The sequence below is a fragment of the Lathyrus oleraceus genome, chromosome 2, assembly GCF_024323335.1.
Source record: "Lathyrus oleraceus cultivar Zhongwan6 chromosome 2, CAAS_Psat_ZW6_1.0, whole genome shotgun sequence".
NCBI lineage: Eukaryota > Viridiplantae > Streptophyta > Magnoliopsida > Fabales > Fabaceae > Lathyrus > Lathyrus oleraceus.
Window position 1 is genome coordinate 319,335,327 of NC_066580.1, and position 24,157 is coordinate 319,359,483.

Genomic DNA, 24,157 nt, shown 5'->3' on the forward strand with positions numbered 1-24,157 from the left:
TGGTTCTGCTCAGATGCGTGGATAGACACGAAGCAGACCTATTGATGACTGAAGTCCATGAAGGTTCCTTTGGCACTCATTCCAATGGACATGCTATGGCAAAGAAGATGTTAAGAGAAGGTTACTATTGGCTGACAATCGAATCTGACTGTTGCAAGTTTGTGAAAAAATGCCACAAGTGTCAAATCTATGCAGATAAGATTCATGTTCCTCCGACACTGTTGAACATCATTTCCTCTCCATGGCCCTTCTCCATGTGGGGAATTGATATGATTGGCATAATTGATCCCAAAGCTTCGAACGGACATCGTTTCATTTTAGTGGCTATTGACTACTCCACAAAGTGGATTGAAGCGACATCGTATGTGAATGTGACCAAGCAAGTTGTTGTGAGGTTTATCAAGAATCAGATTATATGTCGGTATGGTGTGCCAAGTAAGATCATTATTGATAATAGATCTAACTTGAATAATAATATGGTGGAAGCTCTTTGCAAAGACTTCAAGATTGCACATCATAATTATTCTTCCTACATACCCAAGATGAATGGGGTTGTTGAATCTGCGAACAAGAACATCAATAAAATCATTTAGAAGATGGTTGTGACGTATAAAGATTGGCATAAGATGCTCCCATTTTCTTTACATGGGTATCGTACATCCATCCGCACTTCAACAGGGGTAACCCCTTTCTCACTTGTTTATGGCATGGAAGTTGTGCTCCCAGTAGAGGTTGAGATCACATCATTGTATGTCTTGATGGAAGCCAAGTTGACTGAGGCTGAATGGTGTCAGACGAAGTATGACCAGCTGAATTTGATTGAGGAGAAGAGGTTGACTGCCATGTGTCATGGTCAGTTATATCACCAAAGAATGAAGAAAGCTTTTGATAAGAAGGTCAGACCTTGTGTATTCAAAAAAGGTGACCTTGTGCTCAAGAAAATTCTATCTTTCAAACCAGATTCTAGGGGCAAGTGGACTCCTAATTATGAAGGCATATATGTTGTTAAGAGAGCCTTTTCAGGCGGTTCTTTGATTCTTACAACTATGGATGGTGAAGAGTTCAATCGTTCTGTGAATGCTGATGTAGTCAAGAAATACTCTGCCTAAAAAGAAAAGAACAGCTCACTAAGTTGAAAACCCGAAAGGGCGGCTTAGGCAAAAATGAGCATCTCGGTGGATTGAAACCCGAAAGGGCGATCCAGGCAAAAGTTAGGGACATAAAACAGAAAAAATTATCCTGATAAATTAAGTACCCCGCCTTGGGGCAATTTATGCAAAAATAGGGATCATGGCAAGTAACTGCATCCCGTTGAGCTTCAGTCTTGAAAACTTTCTTGAGCACAATGTTTGGTTCTGATTCATTCTCAACCAAAGTTAAGAGCACAGTGGATATTGAAGGCAGTAGAAGAATGAGTGATCATTGTATTCAATGTAGCCCTTTACCATGTAAATTATCATTTTTCAACTTTTGTAAAGATCTATGGAGTCTTGTCATTTATAGACTACCATTCTATTAAATAAAGTTGAGTTTTTTATCCAATTGTTTCCACTCTTATTTATTCAGCTAAATAGAATTAAATTTTATTGTGATCATTTTTTAAATTAAAAAATAATAATAATAATAATAATAATAATAAAACATGTTTTCTTAAATAGTAAATGCAAATACTTTTAAAAGAGAAATCGATTTCATTAAAGGAATATCAACAGCGTTTTGAAATGTGGTAAGCCCTAAATGCGAAGCATTGTTGATTTTTCCCCAAGCGGTTGGTATGATCCTTATTTCATCTCTAGTAGCATTCCTGCGGCATTTCAGCATCCGAGTTTGGTTGGTTTCCCCATCTGAGTTTGTATTTGCCTCCCGTGAGTTGTAGGCGCGTTCTAGCAGCAGTTCGCATAGTTCGGCAGAATTTTGCTTCCCCGCAAGTCTCCATCAGAGTTGTCCCTAACCTCTGTTAACCCTGATTCTGAGCAGTGTGGTAGTTGTCCTCCGCAGGGTTGTCTCCCATTTGGTATGGTGTTCACCTAAAATTCCCCGCAGAGTTGATGTTGTAGTTTCCTTAGCAGATCCTCTCCTCTCTCCCTAGCCTGGGTTGACCCCTTTTGAGGAAGATGATTCTTATGCATTCCTTTGCACCTCGTTCTCTCCAGCAGTTGTCTCCCTCCTGTGTGGATTGGCAGATAATTGTATCGATGATTCAAACCAGTAACATTTGTATCCTTTGTGATAGTTGTGTTAGCATAATCATCATATATACATATACATATACATTCATTTCATTATTGCATTACTAATACACTTTGTGATTCATTTTTTCTCTGATCCTCTGCTACGATGGTATACTTTTTCCCCCCATGCAGATTTGGTTTGTCTGTCCTTTTTCAATTGTAGAGTGTCATCCCCCTAAGCAGAAAGAATTTAACCTTTATGATTCCCCATTGAGTTACTTCCTCGTGGATGATTGTTATTTTAGTTTCCTCCCCAGTTGATTATCTGGATGGAACCATTCCCCTTGAGTTATATCCTTATTGGGTTGAGTCTTTGATTGACTATTTCTTTCTAAATCTTACCTAGATAGATGTTTTTGGTCCCCTTGAGAGTCTATTACCCAGCCACTGGTAATATTCTTCTCTATTTTTACAGATTTTACTTTTCGCCCAATACCCAACAAAAGTAACCCTTTTCTCCCCAGCGGATTCGTTTTTCACGTTTCCCCAGGAAGTTTATCCTTGATATGTTCATCCTAATCGATGAAGGATATTTTTTTCCCCTGCTTTGAGTATATCCTTGATATGTTCATCTTAACCGAGGACGGGTATTCTCTTTTTGATATTCTACTCAGTAAAAGGTAGTTGTAATCCCTATTTTATTCCCCAGAGAGTTAATCCTTGATATGTTCATCTTGACCGATGACGGGTTTCCTTCTCTTTGCGATCTTCTACCCAGTAACCGGTAGTTATAAATCTCATTTCTCCCCTTGGAGTATATCCTTGATATGTTCATCCTAACCGATGGCGAATATCCTCTTTTTGGTATTCTATCCAGTATTCGATAGATGTAATTCCTACTTTTCCAAGCAGTTTATCCTTGATATGTTCATCTTAATCGGTGACGGGTATCCTTCCTGATGTCCCTAGGTGTGTCTATCCTTGATATGTTCATCCTAACCGATGAAGGATATTCTTCCTCTTTGAGTCTATCCTTGATATGTTCACTTTAATCAGTGACGGATATTCTCTTCCTTTGCGGTCTTCTGCCCAGTAACCGGTAGTTGTAAATCCTATTTGACTTTTCTCCAACAGGTTATTCTTACCCAGTAACTGGTAATGAATGCACCTCCTGGTTGCCCTCAGCGAGTTATCCTTGATATGTTTACCCTAACCGATAACGGATGTCCTCTCTGACAGATTATATTATCTATTTACCCAGTAATCGGTAGTGGATAATTTACTTTTGTTCCTCCTGTGTTGAAGATCATTTCTTCCCCAATTGAGTTTGAGTGCGTATTTCCTCAGGGAATCTCCTTTTCTTGCTTAGGTCGAGTATTTTAGCTTTATTCTGATCTACCCGTTTCCCCGACAGATGTTTTTTTTGTTTCCCCGACTGAGTCCTTCCCTTGATTTGTTTTCATGGAATCCCTTGAGTCTCCCAGCAATTTTAAGTCGTAGCCTGGCCTACGCACAACCATTTTTTCCCCAGAGTCTCTGTCTCCCTAGTGAGTTTTTCTTATGGAATGCATTACACTCCTGCGGACTTTCAGTCTCTCCGGATTCTTTCCTTTGTGGCAACAATTTTCCCCATAGAGATTATTTTAACATTCATATCATATGCATCATGAGGTCTCTTATGGACCAAAATTTATTTCTATATGTTGTTATTTAAGCATATTCTACTAAGTCGATACAAAGATTTTAACCTTTATCTTCTCAGCTAGAACGTCCTTAAATAGGGGCAGCTGTAAGACCCCGAATTTGACCCTAAAATCCCTCATGACTATTTCTTATCACATGCATTAGCATTGGGATCACACCTTGGCATCCTCATTACCCCTCATTTATTGGGTTTGCATTGGTAGAGATCACCAAGCATCATTTGATTGCATCATACTTCATTTATCTTTATTTTACTAACCCAAATACCAAAAATATGTCATTGTATAGTTTAACTCTTTTATAGGTAGTGCACATACTTACATATGCTTTATCAAGTTCATATCTAGAGTTTAAAACCCTCATTGCAAGGATCTCAATCAATAAGTGGATTACTATGGTTCTAAGTATCATATATGAATCCCCATGATCTTCACATGTTATTATATTCAAGAAATCATCAAGAGTTTGGAGTTGGTTTGCCTTGGAAACCCTAATTCATTTGGGTATCTTGTGTAACTTCTTCAACAAGCTTCTTCACCAATTGATCAAATATTTTAAGGGATACTTAATATTTCATCATCTTATGCATATATGATCCTCCATGAGTCCCAAAAGTCAAGCGATTGTCAAGCTAGCAAGTTGGTTCATGGTGGTTGACCAGAGGAATTCAACTAATCAAAACTGGGGTTCCCTGGACCCTATCTCCTACAATTTTTGTCATATGAAAATGATTCCAAGCGCAAAGTTACTCTAAATGACATTCCAAACAACTTTCATGTTGAGGTCAACAACTAGTTTTGCTTGTAAAGTCATTTTTTATGGTGAAAGATTATAGGTCATTTTGTCTAAACCCTAATTTGGAGGTCAACTTCCCAAGACAATAACTTGCTCAATTTTTATGAGATGAAAGATATCCAAGTTTCACAATCAAATTCAAGATGTCTACTTCAACTTTGATGTATGTAGCAAAAGCAAATTCAACTTTTAAATGCATATGATATAAGGAGACATTATAGGTCATTTTGGGCCAATACCATTGAACAAGTGATTTTCCTTAACTTCTAAAATGTATAACTCCTTCATGAAAAATCCAAATGAGGTCAAATTTGTGACTTAATTGAATTAATTTGAGAGAGCTACAACTTTTATGAAGGAACTTTTCTCATTTGAAGCCCATAGAAGAAGTTACTCAAGGTGGAAGAAGTGAACATATGGCTTGGTACTTAGAAATGTTTTTGATGTGTTTGATTATCTAAACTTTCACCTCAAAATTCATCATGATCCAAGCTTCAAATGAAAAAAAATTCAACATGAAAGTTGTTCCTCTTGACCCAACCTTTCCAAAAAAATCCAAATTCATTCCATTTGGACAAAGTGTGAGTGACTTGCGCATGGCTTAAAGTTGGATGACCATTTGGCATATTTAAACTTCCACTTTCCATACACAAATGCATGGCTTGTTAACATGACTTCAGCATTGCTTACACATGATTTTGGACCTGAATGCATCATTACATGGGTTTATCACACGCCCTTGCATCCATGCAAAGCTATTTTGCTATTTTTGAAAGTTTGAAACAAGTGTGAAAATAACAATGCATTGGCTATAAATAGAAGCCCTTTCACTCTGAGTTAAGGACCCTTGTGCGTCAACTTTGAATCACCATCCCTAAACCCTGTCATTCAAAGGATAACCTTGAGGATTTTCATTGAAAATCGAGTTTGAATCTCCAATGTTTTGAGATTCAAATCTCCAAGAGTCCTGCTTCTTTCTTGATCCATTTCCACTCCATCAAGCATCCAGAGCAAGGCCAAGAACAATTCAAAGCAAGATCGTGTCCATCTGAACCTGCAGTAAAGGTGAATTTCTGAATTTTTCATCTTTTCGATTCTCATTCAATTCTCCATATTTTCTTATTGATTTTTGGTTGTCTGAAGTCCTACCAATGTAGGCAACAAGATTGAGTTACTTTGAGGTCAAATCGAAGCAACTCAGATCATGATCCTCAAAATTCAACTCCTTTTATCTTTCAATATACTGGGAGTTAGGTAAAATTGAGGCCAGATTCGAGCTCCTTAGCATTTTTACTTTAAATTCATGTCCTCCTTTTTCATTTTGGTGATGGTTGAGGCTGGACCAGTCCGGTGAGGTCCACCGGAGAAGAAGACCGGAGCTCCAGCTCCGGTGGTACGTTGGCATGTCTCAGACCATGGGATTCATCTATTTTGTTCTAATCCTGAGCATTGGTTTCAATTACCACTTGTGCAGCGCATTAACTCTAATCCACCATGGAACACGCGCTGGGAGCCACTTGATCTGTCACCTCAATTAATGAGGGAGATCAAGTGGTCCACGTATTTTTGCATTTTCTGATTTTTAGTTTAATTGCTTTATTTTCATTAATTCATATTAATTTTAATATTGATCCAAAAAATATGGGACTTTCACCAAAGAAATCAAATAAATTCCACTTTCATTTTCTGAATTAAAATTATTTTTTGGATCAATATTAATATTTTTCATGATTTAATTGTTTTTGTGCATATTTTTAATTGTTTAAAAATACTTTTAAGTTTCCAAAAGTGATGAAATTTTTTCTCCAAGGTCCTTTGACCTTGTTTGACCTATGATAAATCTCATGGCCATTTATTTGGTGTTTTAATGAGGTTTTAGGATTTTGACCAACCATAATTTAATTTAATGCATTTTTAATTGATTTTAAATTGTTTAATTGTAAATAAATTGTGTTGAGCTTATTTTATTGACTTGTTGAGTTTGACTCTTGTTGTTGGGTCTTGGTCAAGGTTGATTTGACTTTGTTGGATTAAAATCATTGGATTTAGAGGATTGATGAAATATACATTTCATCTCCCAAAATAAATGAATGATTTTAATTTGATAAAAGTCCTCCTTTGACCAATTTGTGTTGATTTTATTTTCCCTCCCTCTTCATCTCAATCCCATTCTATCCCTATCCATTTCTTTGACCTATGATATTTCTATATCATGAGGCTAGTTGATTGCAAAATTAACATAAGTATGTATGAGATTAGGTCCACCATTTTGCCATTTTCTTTTAAGTGTGGTATGTTTTAGGAGTATGTTTCATAATAACATATCTCTAACATGCATTAACACTAAAATTTATATTGCTCGACCACAAATAGTTGTGACTTCTACATAAGTCCAATTACGATTGCTTAACATAACGCTAAATTTTGACCCAAAAGCATAGCATTCTAGTAAGTGAGATTGTAAGTCTCCCCCCTTTCATGGTATTGTGTGGAAACTTGGTCTTTTTTCCTTCCTTTGAAAGATGTCTTGGCTCAAGGATCCAAGCTTGCGAATAGTGGGTTAAGTGTTCTCCAAAGAATGACTTAAACAACAAAAGCAAAAGTAACACTAACTTCTAATCAACTAACATTCAACTAACATTTAATTTCAATATCTTTACTTTTATGCACTTTAAATTCAAGCCTTTATTCATTTGTCATTATTCATATCATTTAACTTGTTTATTTTAATGTCATTTTCACTTTGCTCACTTGAGCTTTGTTTTGTGATTATATTGTGATTGTATATACTTGTTTGTGTATCTTGTTTGGTTTTGTGGTCTTTTGACCTTAATGTACATAATAATAACAAAAACTCTAAAAATGGTTTGCGTGGAATGTTGGTTTTGATCTGAGACTTTGGACTTAGAATTAGGCAACATTCCCTATGCAAAAGGATTTGGCCAATGCCAACTTTTCTGAAACCAAGTGCTTGTGAAGTGAACTTTCATCTGATGCAAGTATTGAGACCCCTTTATGAATTCATCTGTTACATGGTCTTGATGAAGTTGTTACTTTGAACCTGTGGCTAATGCCTATCTCTGAGCCATTCAAGGAGTATGTCATCTGATACATGGGAGATTATGAAGAAGATCATGAAGTTGCTAAGCTTGGATATGGCTATCTTTATTTGATGCCTTGCTCTTCATCTTGCTATTTATGAATTGATATTGCTTTATTCTAAAGTCCAAGGGAAATTTGGGTTTCTATATGAAATTCTTGTCTATTGGATTGCGTCCCATTGGTCAGATCTTTTCAACTCTTAACTTTTAATTTTTTGCTTAGGATTAGTCTCTTCATCTCCTCCCACTTCTTTAATTCCAAATTTCTCCCCCCTTTCAAAATCTTCTTTGCTTGTGATTTCTAAACTTAGACCTTATTGCAAATTAGAAACTTTGGTCTTATGTCATTGTATTTTCAAACTCTTTTCTTAATCAAACTTGTAAATGAACTTAACTATACTTGACTTAAAATTTCAAAAGACAAAAAGAACTAACACTCATTCAAACCTTTTTAGGCCTTTTGTGCATTTGTTGAACTTAAATTTTTGTTAAAAGCAACTCATTCACTTTGAAATTGTTACCACGAACTACGAGGTTTTGATCCCTCATTTCATATTGGTACGTAGGCACAAGTCCGAAGGTCTTGTCAAACACAAAAATATAATTAACAAATTCTTTTCTCATCCTCACACTCTATTTATTGTAAACATCTTTTATACCAAAACACATGTACACACAAAAAAGGGATCCCTAGGAGTACCTAGGACACTTTGGGTGCTAACACCTTTCCTCTGTGTAACCAACCCCCTTACCTGTAATCTCTGGCATTTTATTAGTTTTGATTTGAAAACTTCTTATCTTTTGGGTTTTGTTCATACTTTTCCCTTTTCCCTTGGAAACAATAAAAGTGTGGTGGCGACTCTGGTTTTACTGACGTCAAGTTTATTCATAGCTTGATGGTCATGAATTTACCACTACAGAGTTCGCCAAGTCGAACGTTTAAAAGCTGAAAAAGTCAGAACAAACAAGTACCATAACAAAGAAAAGGTTGCATATATAGAGACAAATGAATATCTCTCAGACCTAGGCGACGAGTATGTCTAAAATACCCATGTTTCAAAAAAAATTATAGCAAAGAGGAGGCGCCACATGTACTGGCGCATGCTTTTAAATTTATATATATGCGCCACAGACTCTGGCACGTACGCCACCAATGCGCCACTCATATTGGCACCAGTGTTGTAGAAGAAAGAGGATGTGTCAATAGGTCTGGCACGTATTTGTATAAAAATAGATGAATGCGCCAGACCTATTGGTGCCTCATCTTTGTTCTACAACATTGACGCCAATAAGAGTGGTACATTGGTGGTGCAAACGCCAGTGTCTCTGCACATAGATGTAAATTTGAATACACGCGCCAGAACCTATGGCACTTCCTCTTTTCTTCAAAAAAAAATTGTTTAAAACATAGATATTTTGATATATTATTGAAAAAGATGGTTGTTGTAGTAATAAAATTGAAAAACTTAGTGATTGTGAAAAAAATTATACATAATTATGTTTCACTAAACAAGGAAAAATATTCTCTATAGTATACAAGCGTAGGCTCAAATTGTGAAAAACAAATTTTAGGGAACTGTCCTTTCGAATTTATCCGAAAGTATATTTTTGAACTATATTTTTGACAAAATGAAGATGTGACTCATTTACGTATGGATTTAGTGTAAATGAATATAGGGTGAAAAGTACATCTTCAGACTAAATTTAAAGAAAAAAAATTGGATGAATCTCACTTAAACCTATTTTAGTGTGAAAAGGGTGCGTCTGAAAATACACTTTTGGATTCTGAGGGGTATTTTCAAACTTTCTTAAGGTGATTTTCCACCACTTATGTGGGATAAGCAATTCTCTTTTTTGCTATATAGACTTTTATATGATAGGTTTGTATGACCCAAACATTTTTCCAATGATATGCTTATCTTAGTGTTTTTACATTTGATTACAATTTTACCTTTCGATAGAACTTCACGTACTATGTGGTTTTATTCTTCAGGAAATTTAATAATTTGCACGTTTTGGGTTGTCCTAGTCTTTAGGAGTGTCAGTAAGTTTGTTTCAGTTTACCTAGTCAATGGGTGTTTATTTTGAACATTATTTTAAACATGGGATAGTGCTTATTTTTATGTTGCTTTCAGTTATGTATTAGCCTATTTATATGTTGTTAGTTTATTAATAAAAATGTAATATGCTTCCTATTATTATTAGTGGTATTGAGAGTTGGTTACGTGAGAGGAACTGCACTGTAAGAAAAAAATATTCTAAGGGAGATAACCAAGAAAAAATGTAGTTTCTTTTTTCCTCTCTTTTTATCTCACACATGGCTTCAAAAAATAGCTTTGTGAAGCAATTATTCCACGCTTTGATGGTCACTATGACCATTGGAGCATTCTCATGGAGAATTTATTAAGGTCCAAAGAATATTGGACGGTTGTTGTTTTTGGAGTAGCAGAACCAGCATCGGGTGTTATGCTGACAGATGTGCAAAAGACAGTGCTTGAAGGGCTGAAGTTAAAGGATCTTAAAGTAAAAAGTTATCTCTTCCAAGCTATTGATCGCTCAATCTTTGAAACCTTTCTTTGCAAAGACATGATTATCATACCCTAATTTTTAATCCTAAGATCCCACATCTCATTTTCATTTTTGCATACAAGCAAGGTCACACTTTGGCCCTTCCCTTTACCATCTTTGTGTTTGCTTCTTGCAGGGATCACCAAACACCTCTTTGTTTTGTTTTAATTTTGTGATTAATTATTTATCTAATCACTAATCAAAATACTAAAAACAAATGTCTTATTTCCCTTTAAGTTTATTATACAAGGTAGGGCTCCTCAAATCAAAAGCATCCCAAAGTTTGATGGCTTACTTCTCAAGAAAAGTCAAAGGTTCATGTGTTTATTTCCATGCCTTCTTCAATAAGCAACTTCAAGCTTTGAGCATTTTAATCAAGAGACAATAAAGGACACCTTATGTTGATCTCACATGATCATCCATGTGCTTTTAAGTGCAAGAAAATTCCAAGAGCACAAGCTTGTTCCAAAGGGTTTGGCCTAAAAGTCAATATTTTGAAGTCAAAGTTCCAAAGATCACAACTCCTTCAATTCTCAACATTTTTGAATGCCCCTTTTTGCATATGACTCTTCTAAACATCCTCTACATCTTCTATTTACATGACAAGAGCCAATTAATCATGGAGGATCATCAAAAGTTTGGAGACATTTTACATCATTTGTGGACTTAGTGAAATTTGACCTATTTTCAAGTGACTTTTTGCCAACTTTCAAGGATCATAACTTCTTCAATTTTCAACATATGAAGCTGATTATTTTTGCACAATGTCATTGGTGATACACTCTATAGTTTTTCTTCAAGGACCAAGGTCAAATTATGCTTGAAAGGCCATGGAATTCATTGCGACATTATAGGTCATTTTCAGCCATGAAGCACTCAAATTTTTCTAAGTTATGGAACCAGTCTTTTATGCCAACTTCAACACACCATAATTTTGTGCTCAAATATCCAAATGCAACCTTTATTGGCTCAGTGTAATCTTAGACATGACGTTAACACATTGTAAAAAGAATGGGATCAAAAAGCCTCTTGAGTAGGATGTCTCATTGAGTTGAACATGGTGACTTGAAACTGAAGAAATCACCATTGCCCAAAATTCGATCATGATTAAACTCAATTCCGAGCCAAATTAGCAAGTGTTTTGGTCCTAAACATGTTTAATCAAGTCTCTGGAAGTTAATTGACACTTAAAACGCATCATTTGGCTGAGTTTTGAGGAGTTTCAAGTCACATTTTTCACACATTTGGATCAAATTCGTTTTGCACGAATTCTGCATCATTTCACACGTATTTGGATCCAAACACATTCCCTATAAATAGAGGAACATGTTGCCTTAATTTGCAAGCTTTGGAGATCCAAGAAATCCTTGCTGCATCTTGAAATTTTTCCAGAAAATTCAACTATCATGTTTTGAGTTTCAGCCAATTTCAATCCATTTTCTTGATTCTATTAGCTCCGTCGGCATCCTCTGAAATTTTTGCAACAATTCTCAAGCTCTGAGACCTTCTAAATTTCTCCAACCAGATCAAGCTTCATTAACTTCTGATCACCATCTGGACAAGGTAGTTTTGATCATCATTTGAACTCAAACAAGTTACCACAATGTAGTCCTTCACTCTCTGATGCTTTCCCCTAACTTATCTAGTGTTGATTGATCGTGTTCATCATTTAATTTAATTTTTCATGGCTTGCTTGTTTCTAAAACTTCTTTGAAATTCCCTCTGCTCAGTTCACATAAATGAATTTAAGGCATAAGGTTGAATTCGGGATGAGAAGGGGATCATAATGGTGGTGGTCTCGTGTCTTGATGTTACCAAAAGATGAAACTCTAGTGAGAGCTCATCGGAGAAGATTACCGGAGTATTTCTCAGGTGGTTTGAGTTTGGGTTAGACACGTTGGTATTTTGAAATGTTTTGATTGGTTAAATTCAAATTGGATTCTGTGTTCTGATTTCAACGTGTTCCATCGTGCTTCTCATCATTTGGAATGTTGGATCTTCCACGTCAATTAATGAGGCGTGATCCAACGCTCCTGGTTTTTTATGATTTTAATTATTTTTCTTTTATTATTTTAAATTGTTTTTTCTTTAAAAGTTCATAGTAATTTCATTTTTTATCCAAAAAATCCCAAAATAATTTCTAAAATTCTCTTTTATTTTTCTCCATCTGATTTTTATTTTTCCACATTTTATTTCATTGATTTTCTATTTTTCATGAATTTTCTTTTTTCTCTTTTGTTTTAATTGGTTTAAAAATACTTTTCTATCTTTTAAAATTCTGAAAATTTTATTATATGTTTCTCAATTTATTTACAACCTTCCATAATTTTCTTGGTCATTTATTTAGTGTTTAGAAGGACCTTATGGATTTTCCATTTTAAAAATCATTTATAAATACCTTTAATGCATTTTTATTTCATTTAATTGCATTTTAAATTTGTTTAACCTTGTGGACTTCTGTTGGCCTTGGATCATGATGATTTTGACTTCAAGTTTCATCAAACTCAATGGATCTTGAGTGTTTATGGGGTGAAAACCCTAATCCACCAAAATGGATGATTGATTTTGATGGTGAGTTGATCAAATTTGTGATTCAATTTGGGTGTGACCTCCCTTGTCCCCTTTCTTCTCCATCCCTTTCTTTTCCTTTTGATCAACTGGATGAATTTGTGTTCATCTTGTTCATGATGTGTGGATTGGTGTTTGATGAACTTTCATCATTTCAAATCTACCTTCTAAGTGATCATGAATCATTTAAGGTACTTTGGATTGATGCATAAGTTTGTCCTAAGTATCATGAAATATGGATTGAAGTAATGGACCATCCTCCTAACCTTTGTGCTTGATCATCCCTTTTCTTTTTCTTTTTCTTGTGTGGCATGGCTTTAGGAGAATGATTTACATATCATATCTCTAGAATGTATTAACACAAATATCATTATTGACCGGCCTCAGATAGTTGTGACTTCTATATAAGTCAAATTACGATTGCTTAACATAGCGCTAAATTTGTCCCAAAGACAATGGCATTTTTATAAGTGAGATTGTAAGTCTCCTATTCCTCGTGGTATTGTGTAAAGATGTTGCTCCTTTTCTATTTGTGAGAGCTAGTGGCATACTTGTTGATCTTTATTCAAGTTGGAGCCCTTCTCACAAATAATGTATAGGCTCATATCTTCATGCTTGTGAGTGGATAGTTGAGTGTTCTCCAAAAAAATGACCAAATATATCTTTTCATCTTCACTAACATCTTTTACTAACACTTTACTTGTATTAACTTTTACTTCAAAGTCATTACCTTTATGCCTTTTTTATGTCATTTTTTTATGCTTTATGTTTAGCATTTCATATCATATTATTTGTGCTTATGTCATTTTATTCTTTGATCTTTTGGACCTCTATTTATATCATTGTTAAGAAGGAAATTAGTAAAAAGGAAATTATTTCTCCTAACTCATGGACTTGTGGTTACTATCCTTGGCATCCTCATGGAGTTATGGACTTAGAACTAGGATCTTGACCCTTGCTTTGGAATTTGTGGCTTAAGACCTTGGAACTCATCTGATGCCTATGACTTTGGATTTCTCTGTGAAGACTTGGCTTGGTTACTTCAGATTCATCTGAGGCATGGATTACTATTTACTTATTTTGTTTGCTTGAGGCTTAATTCAAATGAGGGAATTCTAGCTTGACTTATGTCATAAAGCTTGATATCTTTTGGTTAGATCTTTCTTCTTTAGCTTTAAGATAGTCTCTTCTTCTCCTCCCCTTCTTAAGTTTACAAAATCCTCATTCTTTTTCAAAACCTTTTTATTTTAAACTTGGACCATTTTTTTTCTCAATAAACCTTGACTTTTGTCAAGTGATTTCCAAAGCCTTTTTCTTAATAAACGTCGATCCATCTTAAGCATATTTACACCAATGTCAAAAGATTAAAAAATGTCTAACTCATTCAAATCATTTTGTGTCTTTGTGCATGTTTCCCTTTAAAACTTTTCTCAAGGCATTAGACATGAGTCATTTCCATAAATGAGTTATAATTCTCCTATCTCCATAGTATTGATGATAATTCTTTTCCATTTGTAGGAGCTAGTGGCATACTTGTTGATCTCTATCCAAGTTGGAGTCCTTCTCATGATGATGCAAAGTTCTCATACTTATGGGTGACTAGTTAAGTATTCTTCTTAAAGTGACAAAATGTCTTTTCCATAAAAAAAAATAAACCAAAGCAAACTCCCTTTTGTTATTTTTACCACGAACTACGAGATTTTGATCCTCCATTGCACTTTATTGGTACGTAGGCGTGAGACTTTAAAAATCTTGGAAAACACCAAAATCATAATAAAATGTTTATTTTCCCATCCCTCTAATCTTTTAACAAACAACACATTTTTCAAACCAAAAATGTACATACTTTCAAAGAGGTTCCTATGGAGTACCATGGATGTTTAAGGTGTTAATACCTTCCATTTGCATAACTAACCCCCGGACCCTTGTTCTCTTTTATTAGTTTTGTTTTGAAACTTCTTTGGGTTTTGTTCGTATTTTTTTCCTTTTTTCCTTTGGAAACAATAAAAGCGTGGTGGCGACTCTTGTTTTGCGAATTAAGTTAATCAATAGCTTAATCTCAAAAAATTTACTGCTATAACGACCAAGCATATTTGGGTTTCCATGAAGAAGAAGTACCAAGTTACAGCAAGGGCTAAGAAGCAACAGCTTCAAGCACTTCGTTTGGAGTTCGAAATACTTCGAATGAAATCAGGAGAATCAGTTACAGACTATTTTTCGAGAACGATGGCAATCGTTAACAAGATGTGGATCCATGGCGACAAGACAGAGGAAGTTCTCATTGTTGAGAAGATTCTTCTATCCTTAACACCAAATTTTAATTATGGTGCTTGTGTTATAAAAAAAGCTAATGATGTTAGTTTATTGTCAATTGGTGAGTTACAAATTTCTTTGTTGGTTCATGAGCAAACAAATAACCAGTAGGAAAAATAGAACAAACATTGAAGACCTTATCGGAAAATCACTTCATACCTAGTATAGTTGATAAAGGACGAGGAAGAGGTAGAAGTCCATATAAAGGAGTCAGAAACAACAATGAACGTGGGAACCAACATCAAATCATCATCGAGAGAGTCAATTTCAAGGAAGACGCATAGAATATGGAGGCTACCACTCAACATCTTATATATCAAAGTCAGGAGGCAAGTCCAATGTTGAATGTTTCAGATGTCATAGGTATGGCCATTATAAATCAGAATGTCAAACTGATTTGAATAAACAAAGTGGAGATCAAACTAAATTTGCAAAAAAGGAAGAAGAGGTGTCTCTTTTGATGGTGTGTCAAATGAAAGAAGAAACTCAACAAGACATGTGGTACTTATACACTGGTTGCAGCAATCACATGTGTGGAGAGAAGGAGACATTTTTTGACTTGGATGAATCCTTTCACGGCTCTGTTAAGTTCAGTGAAAACTCTAAAAAAATTGTTATGGAAAAGGAAAGGTAACAATCCAAACCAAAGGAAATTTCACCCACACTATCGCTAATGTTCTTTTTGTGCCTGATTTAAAAACCAACTTGCTTAGTATGTGGGTCAGTTACAAGAAAAAGGATACAAGATTTTTATCAAAGATGGAGTATGTCAGATTCAAGACACAAAGTTGGGCTTAATTGCTCAAGTTAACATGATGGCGAATTATATGTTCCCACTTTATCTTCACAACACAACTCATTCGTGCTTCTCGGCAAAATTAGAAGATGAGGCATGTCAATGGCACTTTCGTTACGGGCATCTGAATTTTGGCGGATTGAAAACACTACAACAAAAAAGCATAGTGACGGAGCTTCCTCAATATATAGCTTCTTCTCAAGTTTGTGAAGAATGTGTTGTTAGCAAACAACGTCTTAATCAATTTCCGCATGGAAAATCTTGGAGACTGGAGAAAGCATTGGAGCTTGTTCATTCTAACATTTGTGGGCCAATAACTAATGGAGGTAAAAGATATATAATTACCTTCATTGATTATTATAGTTGTAAGATTTGGGTTAATTTTTTGCAAGAAAAATCCGAAGCCTTTGTAGCTTTTAAAAGTTATAAAGCGCTCGTTGAGAAAGAAGTTGGCAACCCAATAAAAGTTCTTCGTACAGATCGTGGTGGAGAATATAACTCACATGAATTTGCAAATTTTTGTGAGAACCATGCTTACAGCAGCTTATACACCCCCAACAAAATGGTGAATGTGAGAGGAAGAACTGCACTATTATGAATATGGATTGAAGCCTTTTGACAACAAGTGGCATTCCAAAAAAAATCCGGCTTGAAGTAGTTAATTGGAGCACTCATATATTGAACAGAAGTCATACACTTGTTCAAAATCTGATACTAGAGGAAGCGTGGAGCGAAAGGAAACCTGATGTAGATCATTTCCAGATCTTTGGGTGTATTGTCTATGCCCATATTCTAGATTAGAAGAGGAGGAAGCTAGACAACCATGAAGAAAATGTATTTTTCTTGGTGTTAGTGATAAGTCAAAAGCTTATGAACTGTACAATCCTAACACCATGAAAATTGTCTTCGGCGGTGATGTGGTATTTGACGAAAAAGGCATTTGGTCATGGAATCAAAATGGTGTTAAAGAAAGTATTCCAGAAGATTTAGATGAGGAGGAGAAAGGGTGGTAGCCTATGGAAAATGAGCAAGAAGATAAAGTCACTCAAAATGTTCCAACTGATCAAAGCCCACTTACAGTTGAATCACATTGTGATGATCCACTTAAGCATTTTGCTCTATTTTCATATTGTGATCCTACCATCTTTGAAGCGACTGTCAAAGAACCAAAATAGAGAAAGGTTATGGATGTTGAAATTACAACCATGGAAAGAAATGACACATGGGAGCTATGTAATCTTCCAAAAGGGCATAAAACAATTGGTGTAAAGTGGTTTTACAAGACAAAGTTGAAGGAGAATGGTGAGGTTGACAAACACAAGGCACGCTTGGTCGCTAAGGGCTACAAGCATGAGTTTGGTGTTTGGTGTTGATTATAAAGAAGTCTTTGCTCCGATTGCAAGGCATGATACAATCAGATTGGTGATTGATATAACAACTCAAAACTCATGGCATATCTTCTAGTTGGACGTGAAATAAGCATTCCTCCATGGAGATTTGTAAGAAGAGGTATGTATCGATCAACCTCCTGGTTACATAAAACTTAGCAATGAGCACAAAAGTGTATAAGTTACGAAGACCGGAGATGGAAGAGAAATGCTTATTGTTTGCTTATATGTAGATGATTTAATCTACACTGGAAATAATATATAGCCATGTTTGGATGTTTTAAGAAATCCATGATGGGTGAATGTGAGATGTATGATCTTGGCATGATGCATTACTTTCTTGGCATTGAAGTGGTGCAATCTTCTACTGGAATTTTTCTTTCTCAAAAGCAGTATGTGCGAGAAATCTTGGACAGGTTTCAGATGAAGGATTGTAATCCTGTAAACATTCAATCTGAGTTTGGTATGAAGCTAAGCAAAGATGATAGAGGAAAGAAGGTTGATGACACTCTTTACAAACAAGTAGTGGGGAGTTTAATGTATTTGACAGCAACAAGACCTGATATAATGCATGTTGTGAGTGTGATTAGCATGTACATGGAATGTCCTACAGAGATTCATCTCTCGGCTGCAAAAACAATTTTTTGTTACTTGCAAGGAACTAAGGACAATGGCCTGAGCAAACATATAGATGTGAAGTATCATTTTTTAAGGGATCTCACAAATGATGGAGTCATTAATCTTACTTACTGCAAAAGTGAAGACCAGATTGTTGATATTCTAACCAAACCTCTTAAGTTTCCTGTATTTCAGAAGCTCAAGTTACTACTTGGTGTTTGTACTTCAAAGTTTAACTCTTATTAAACTGGATGTGTCTGGAACATTAGTTTAAGGGAGAGATATTGTTGAGGAAATTTAATAATTTGCATGTTTTGGGTTGTCCTGGTCTTTAAGAGTCTTTAAGAGTCTTTAGGAGTGTCAGTAAGTTTGTTTCAGTTCTCCTAATCAAAAGGAGTATATTTGGAAAGTGGGATAGTGCCTATTTTCATGTTGCTTTTAGCTATGTATTAGCCCTATTTATAGGCTGTTAGTTTATATAAAAAAAAATATCCCCTGCTTCCTACTGTTATCTATCAGCTTTGACTACATTGGAGAACATAAAGAAAAAAACCTTTATTGAATCAAGACAGTACCATCAAATTCTACAACAGAAAAATGATACAGCATTCTCACTCTCAACCACTCTTTCTGGATGACTTGATTTTATAAACACATATTGTAAAAATTTACAAACTCTAGGAATGGGAAAGGAAATTACGGACATTCACTTCAAATCAAACCTGCAAATGACACCAATTCTAACAAAGCATCGACCTGAAACGGATTCTTAAGCGGAAGCAGTAATGCATTGTATCGCCTCTTTGCATATACCAGTCATCGTTGCTTCAGGTCCATACACCTGTAATGAAGATGTTCAAAAGGATTAATAAACCTTTCCTCCAAACAATTTTCTCTATCAATAAAATAAAGCATTGATTCATTAACTAACCTCGAGAGGGATTCCAATTTCCTCTCCAAGTTCTCGCATTTTTGCTAAACCCTTTTGGTAGTTTGGACCTCCTCTCCTCACGTAAATGTGCATTCTTGCTGCCTTTAACTTCGATTCCTGGGTCGCAATAGCTCGAAATTCAATTAACTAGATTACAAGATTCTATTGATACAACTAAGCAAAAATTTATGATCATTGTGTTGTTACCTTCTCCTTTAGTGCCCGAATGATCCCACTAAAAGTAGCAGCAACATCGGTGAAGTTAGCTATGCCTCCTCCTATAACGAGAGCCCTTTTTCGGCCATCGGGATCTGCAGTTGCACACTGGAAAGAAATAAAAAGATTACTACTGCACCATTGTAAACATTACTGTTCAATCTCTAAATTGAATAGGTACATAAAAAATGAAGTGGTACATAAAAATGAATTACATCAATCACAACTCGGGCGTATTGCAAAACCTCCTCTTCATTGGGTGCACCGCTGTATTCGGCATAGTTTCCAAGCTCGGATGCAAAGCCAAGATCGCCTACCTGATTTAATAGTAAGCACAAAAGATGTCACTTCATGCTGCGGATACGGATATTAAGTATGAATTTGGTTTGAAAAATAAGAGACACTCACTGTGTCAGCGTAGATGACACTAGCACCTCCACCAGCAACCATTGTCCAAATTCGGCCCTTTGGGTTCAACACGGTGAATTTTAGAGATGCGCTGGTCTGCAAAAATTAAATAAGCGTATAAATTAACTTATAAAATCAAATCATAGCTACAAGTAATAATATTATTTCATTCATCAACTTATTAATACAGACATCATACACGACACTAACATGTAGACACCGTTAATAATTTAAGAAAAGAGAAGTGATTGAATGTAACTACGTGTTTGATGTCGTGTTGGTGTCTGACATCAACACATGTTGGACACCGGATATGTCTTAACTGAGTTGAATAAGATTGTATATTTAGGTCAGAAGAAGTTATATTAGCGTACCTTTTCATCTAATCCATGAATGAAAGACTCGGTGGCACTCATAACCCTTCCGAATGGTAGTGGAAATTCAATGTTACCCCACCTGCAACCATTACGACAACGTCTGTTCGTTCAAAAATATTTACTGCAAAATATCGATCGATATGAAGTAGCACGAGTATTCCGTCCTAAAAAATAACACGCGTTAGTTAAAGAGAAAGAACCTACTTCTTGAAGTTCTTGAAAGCGGCAGTGTCATCAAGCTCGCCTCTCATATCCAAAGGATAAGGCTTTCCATCAACCAATGTGAAAGGATTCATCTCTAAGAAAGTGAAATCCAAGTCTAACACAAAAGTAAAATAAACAATTAAACATATAAATTTTAAAGAAAACGGTATCGTTTAAATGTAACTACGGTCAATAAAGCAGACGATTACACAAGTCCATCAACCGTTTATTAGTATATATTTTGTTACTTTGTATACCTTGAAACAAAGTGAAAATCACCTTGAGAAATTCCTCGATTTCCCCTTTGATCTATAAAAACACAAAGTACAGTGCAATCAATCGCATCGAGTTTATATGCATAAATATAATATGCATAAAAAGTGGCGGTAAAATAGAATTTACCTCCAAGGGAAGGGTTGCAACAAGTGGAGCAACAATTTTTGATGTAAGAGACACTCCCGTTGGAACAAATACAGTCTTAACCTGAAATACGAACAAACCACTTTGTAGCCTATGGGTATTATAAGGGAAAATTTTATACATTCAGGACTTAGATAGTGTTCAATCTGCGAGACAAAAAAAATTATTTATTGCAGTACCTTATCCCAATTCTCTTCAATATCGATTCCTCCGCATTCTGAAAAGCTTATGCTGTTCCCGAGTCTGTCAGAGACAATGTTAAGGTAGAACTCTTCATTATGCGGGATGAAAGGTTCAACAATGAAAGTTGTTATCGGTCCCTTGCATCCACCCATTTCAACCTATATATTCAATAAACATGTCACCAAAATACATCAAAATGATCGAAAGGAAAATACTTAAAACAACTAGAAAAATAAAATGCAAGATCATGAATGTAACAGTTCGAGGGACCGAGCCAAAGATCGAAAACACACCTCTTTACCGAGACGCTCTTTCACAAATGAAGCAACTTGTGCCAAATCCAAATTCAACGCAACCAAACCACTTTTACCACGCTTCCCAAATAACATATCCGGCTTCACAACCAATTTAGAAGAAGAAAGCCAAGGTTCCTTGTCTTGCAGCTGAGTGAAATCCGTGGACTCCGTAACCTAAAAAACCGAAACAAACTCATTACTAAATCCTATATGCACACTAAACCGAATCAAGGCAACATTGTGCAAGCAATCAAGCATACTAACTCTGAAATATTGACCTTTTTTCAACTTCTATCATCACAAGTACTAAATCAGTAAAGAAACTCGAACAAGTCAATCCAAAAAGGCGTAAATTCTTGTACGATAAGCAATTATCGAATAAGCACCTAATTAAGTTGATGAAGAGAACTTACTTGTGCAGACTTGATAGGTAAGTCTTTGCCAGATAGTCTCTTAAAGTGCTCCTTCAACAATCTCTTGGAATCATACTCTCTGATCTTCTTGCGTGCCATTTCTTCTTAATCTATTTCACCAACCAACAAACTCAATTATCAAATAATTCATTCAATTTAAGAGCTTCTTCATCCTGACTACTACAAAACATGCAATAAACTCAAACATAAAATCTCACTCAGAAAATCAACCCAGTACAATTATTTTTATTGGAAAAAAAATACCCATTTCAAATTAGCTTCAAGGGACTTCAAAATTAAGATCAAAATAGAAGCTTTAAGATTCAGCAAACTGAAAAGAGTAAATTGAAACATGAAAGAAAGTGAAGATCTAGGAATTACCGAAAGAGTATAAGGCGGAAGGGATGGGTCGTTGGATCTAACGAACAGATGAACGAAGATCTGGGTTTGTGTGATGGCTCTATTAGTAGTTGAAAACTTTGATTTCTTTTTACTATTAAATGAAACAAAAAAACAAGATAAATGAAAATGTTGAGGTTGTTGGGTTGGTGAGTTATAGAAGAAGATGGTACCTAACTATCACCTTATTTTCAACTTTCAACAATTACCTGTATTGGGTCTCATGTTTTTCTTTTCTTTTTTTTTCTTTGTAAAAAGAAAAGTTAGATAATTTTAATGTAAGAAAATTAGTTAATTGATATATTTTCTTTTTGTGATTATCTTACAATCTAACGATAAAAGTGTGATTCATTTCCTAATAATGTGATTATTTTCTTTTTTTACTTTTCAATATTTCCCTTTCCAAACTCATTTCTCTATATTTCAACCTATTTTTTTTCTTTTTTTTTCCATCTGTTTCTTAATAGTGTGATTTTTTTTAAATTCTAGATTTTTTGTATGCAAAATATTTTATAAATTTTTATTATTTTAATAATTTTTTATATTTTTTATTAAAATCTCTCATCTAAATATACTCAAAAAAAAATACGAAAATTTTCTTGATTAATTGTGGTAAAAAAAATTGATTATGAATAAATTAATTTCGTAAAATTGACTCTGGATAAAAATAAGATGAATGTAAAGTGATTTATATTTGAATAACTTTATTCAAAATTGAGTTGAATAGTAAATTTTAAATAAATTTTAATGTAAATATCATGTTTAAACTTAAAAGTTATAAATTATAATTTCAAGCATAATAAATTTCAAAAGCAAAATAAATTCTACTTTACAAAAACAAAATAGTTCAAAATCATGTCAAAATCACCTCTAAAATTATTTTTTAACTTTTCGAAAACTAAACCAAAGATACAATAAATCTCCATTTATCCTTCAATTTAACTATTTTTATAGGATTAATCGTCTCGGGAGGATATGACATCAAATAATTCACTAAACATACATTTATCCTTCAATGAAGATGAAGAAGTGTATGTTTTATGGAAATAGAATATGAGAATCTTTATAGAAGAAACATATTATGCTTTAAACTTCAATGAAAATGGTCATTTTATTCTCACATATCTAGTTGATTGTGTTATGGTTAACAAAGATGGGAATATTCAGATTAAAAAGGATAAAGAAAAAGTGTAGCGCAGTTTGAAAGCAAAAACTATTATTACTACCGCTCTTGTTATATGTGAATTTTTGCATGCCTCTCAATGCGATGCTATAAAAGAAATATATGACACCCTTCAAGTTACCCATGAAGGTATAACTGAGGTAAAAAAAAGGTTAGCAAGAACACATTGACCCATGAGTACAAACTCTTCACAATAAAACTTGAAGAAAACATTCGAGATATCAAAAAAATTGTATATTCATGTTGTAAATCATATGAGAACTTTGGATAAAAAATTTCAAGACGAGGATTTAGTTATAAAAATGCTTAGATGCTTAAATTGTGGTTGGTAACCTAAAGCCTCTATGATTTCTAAATATAAGAATGTGTCTTCTATGAATTTGACTACTTTGTTTGTTGAATCGTAAGACACAAAATGAAGCTAAAAAGGTTAGCTAATGATGAAGAATGAGACAAGGGGAGGAAAAGCCTAACTCTCAAAGTCGAAGAAGATAAAGAGTCAGATGTCAATGAAGAAATGTCATTGGTTGTTTGGAACTAAAAAAAAATTATAAAGCGTGAAAAAGAACAAGACTTTTAACATAAAAATGAAGGAAAATCTTTATTAGTTCCAACATATTTTCAATGTGGGAAGAAAGGACATATAAAACAAAACTACCCTTAGAACTAGAATCAAAAGAAAGTTGAAAATTTAGCAAGCCACCAAAAGACACAAGGAGGGCATAAATAAATTGGAACAAGAAGGATATGTAATCTTCAAATGAATTAGAGAATGAATTAAACATTTGTCTTATGGGAAATCATGAAGATGACAATGTAACTTCTTACTTTTCGTATGATGATTCATTTCTTATATATAAAGAGTTAAATGAAGAATTAAGTAAATCAAAACACCTTGTTTCTATCTTTATGACTGTTATTTCCTATGGGTGTTAATTTATATCTATTAACAGGGATCTTTATGGAGATTATATGTTCGGAGCTCCGAAGTCAGAGATTTTTTCCCCGTAGAGACAGGGATAGAGAAAAAAGTGTGAGTGCAAATTTTTGTTAGATGTATTTTGTATGATGTCAAAACTAGGATACTTTAACGTTTATGTATATC

At 34.6% G+C, this 24,157-nt stretch overlaps 2 protein-coding genes across 3 annotated transcripts; one reads left to right on the top strand and one right to left on the bottom strand.

Moving 5' to 3' along the window:
- Window positions 1-15,010: 15,010 nt before the first annotated feature.
- LOC127123034 (uncharacterized) lies at window positions 15,011-15,331 on the top strand. The gene has a single exon (XM_051053301.1). It carries the CDS (start codon window positions 15,011-15,013, stop codon window positions 15,329-15,331), a length of 321 nt encoding a protein of 106 aa, XP_050909258.1.
- A 3,226-nt stretch (window positions 15,332-18,557) lies between these two features.
- Window positions 18,558-22,101, bottom strand: LOC127119289 (ATP-citrate synthase alpha chain protein 1). Of its 2 annotated transcripts, none has more exons than XM_051049498.1 (13): window positions 21,852-22,101; window positions 21,471-21,580; window positions 21,055-21,231; window positions 20,758-20,919; window positions 20,561-20,641; window positions 20,416-20,467; window positions 20,159-20,273; window positions 19,952-20,033; window positions 19,578-19,673; window positions 19,385-19,486; window positions 19,161-19,277; window positions 18,954-19,070; window positions 18,558-18,863 (listed from the first exon to the last, which is right to left on the bottom strand). In XM_051049498.1, exons 2-13 carry the CDS (start codon window positions 21,567-21,569, stop codon window positions 18,792-18,794), a joined length of 1,272 nt encoding a protein of 423 aa, XP_050905455.1. In that variant the 5' UTR covers window positions 21,570-21,580; window positions 21,852-22,101; the 3' UTR covers window positions 18,558-18,791. The 2 variants fall into 2 exon arrangements, with proteins under 2 accessions (XP_050905455.1, XP_050905453.1); XM_051049496.1 differs by having other exon boundaries at window positions 19,952-20,054.
- Window positions 22,102-24,157: the final 2,056 nt, after the last annotated feature.

Bases quoted from the DNA above. Each gene is read 5' to 3' on its own strand.
- LOC127119289 (XM_051049496.1), bottom strand. From the start codon at position 21,569: ATGGCACGCAAGAAGATCAGAGAGTATGATTCCAAGAGATTGTTGAAG. The intron at 20,920-21,054 runs GTGTGTTTTCGA...TTGAATATATAG, and splicing joins AAGAGCGTCTCGGTAAAGAG to GTTGAAATGGGTGGATGCAA. The intron at 18,864-18,953 runs GTTAGTTAATGA...TCTTCATTACAG, and splicing joins AAATTGGAATCCCTCTCGAG to GTGTATGGACCTGAAGCAAC.
- LOC127123034 (XM_051053301.1), top strand. From the start codon at position 15,011: ATGAAGAAGAAGTACCAAGTTACAGCAAGGGCTAAGAAGCAACAGCTT.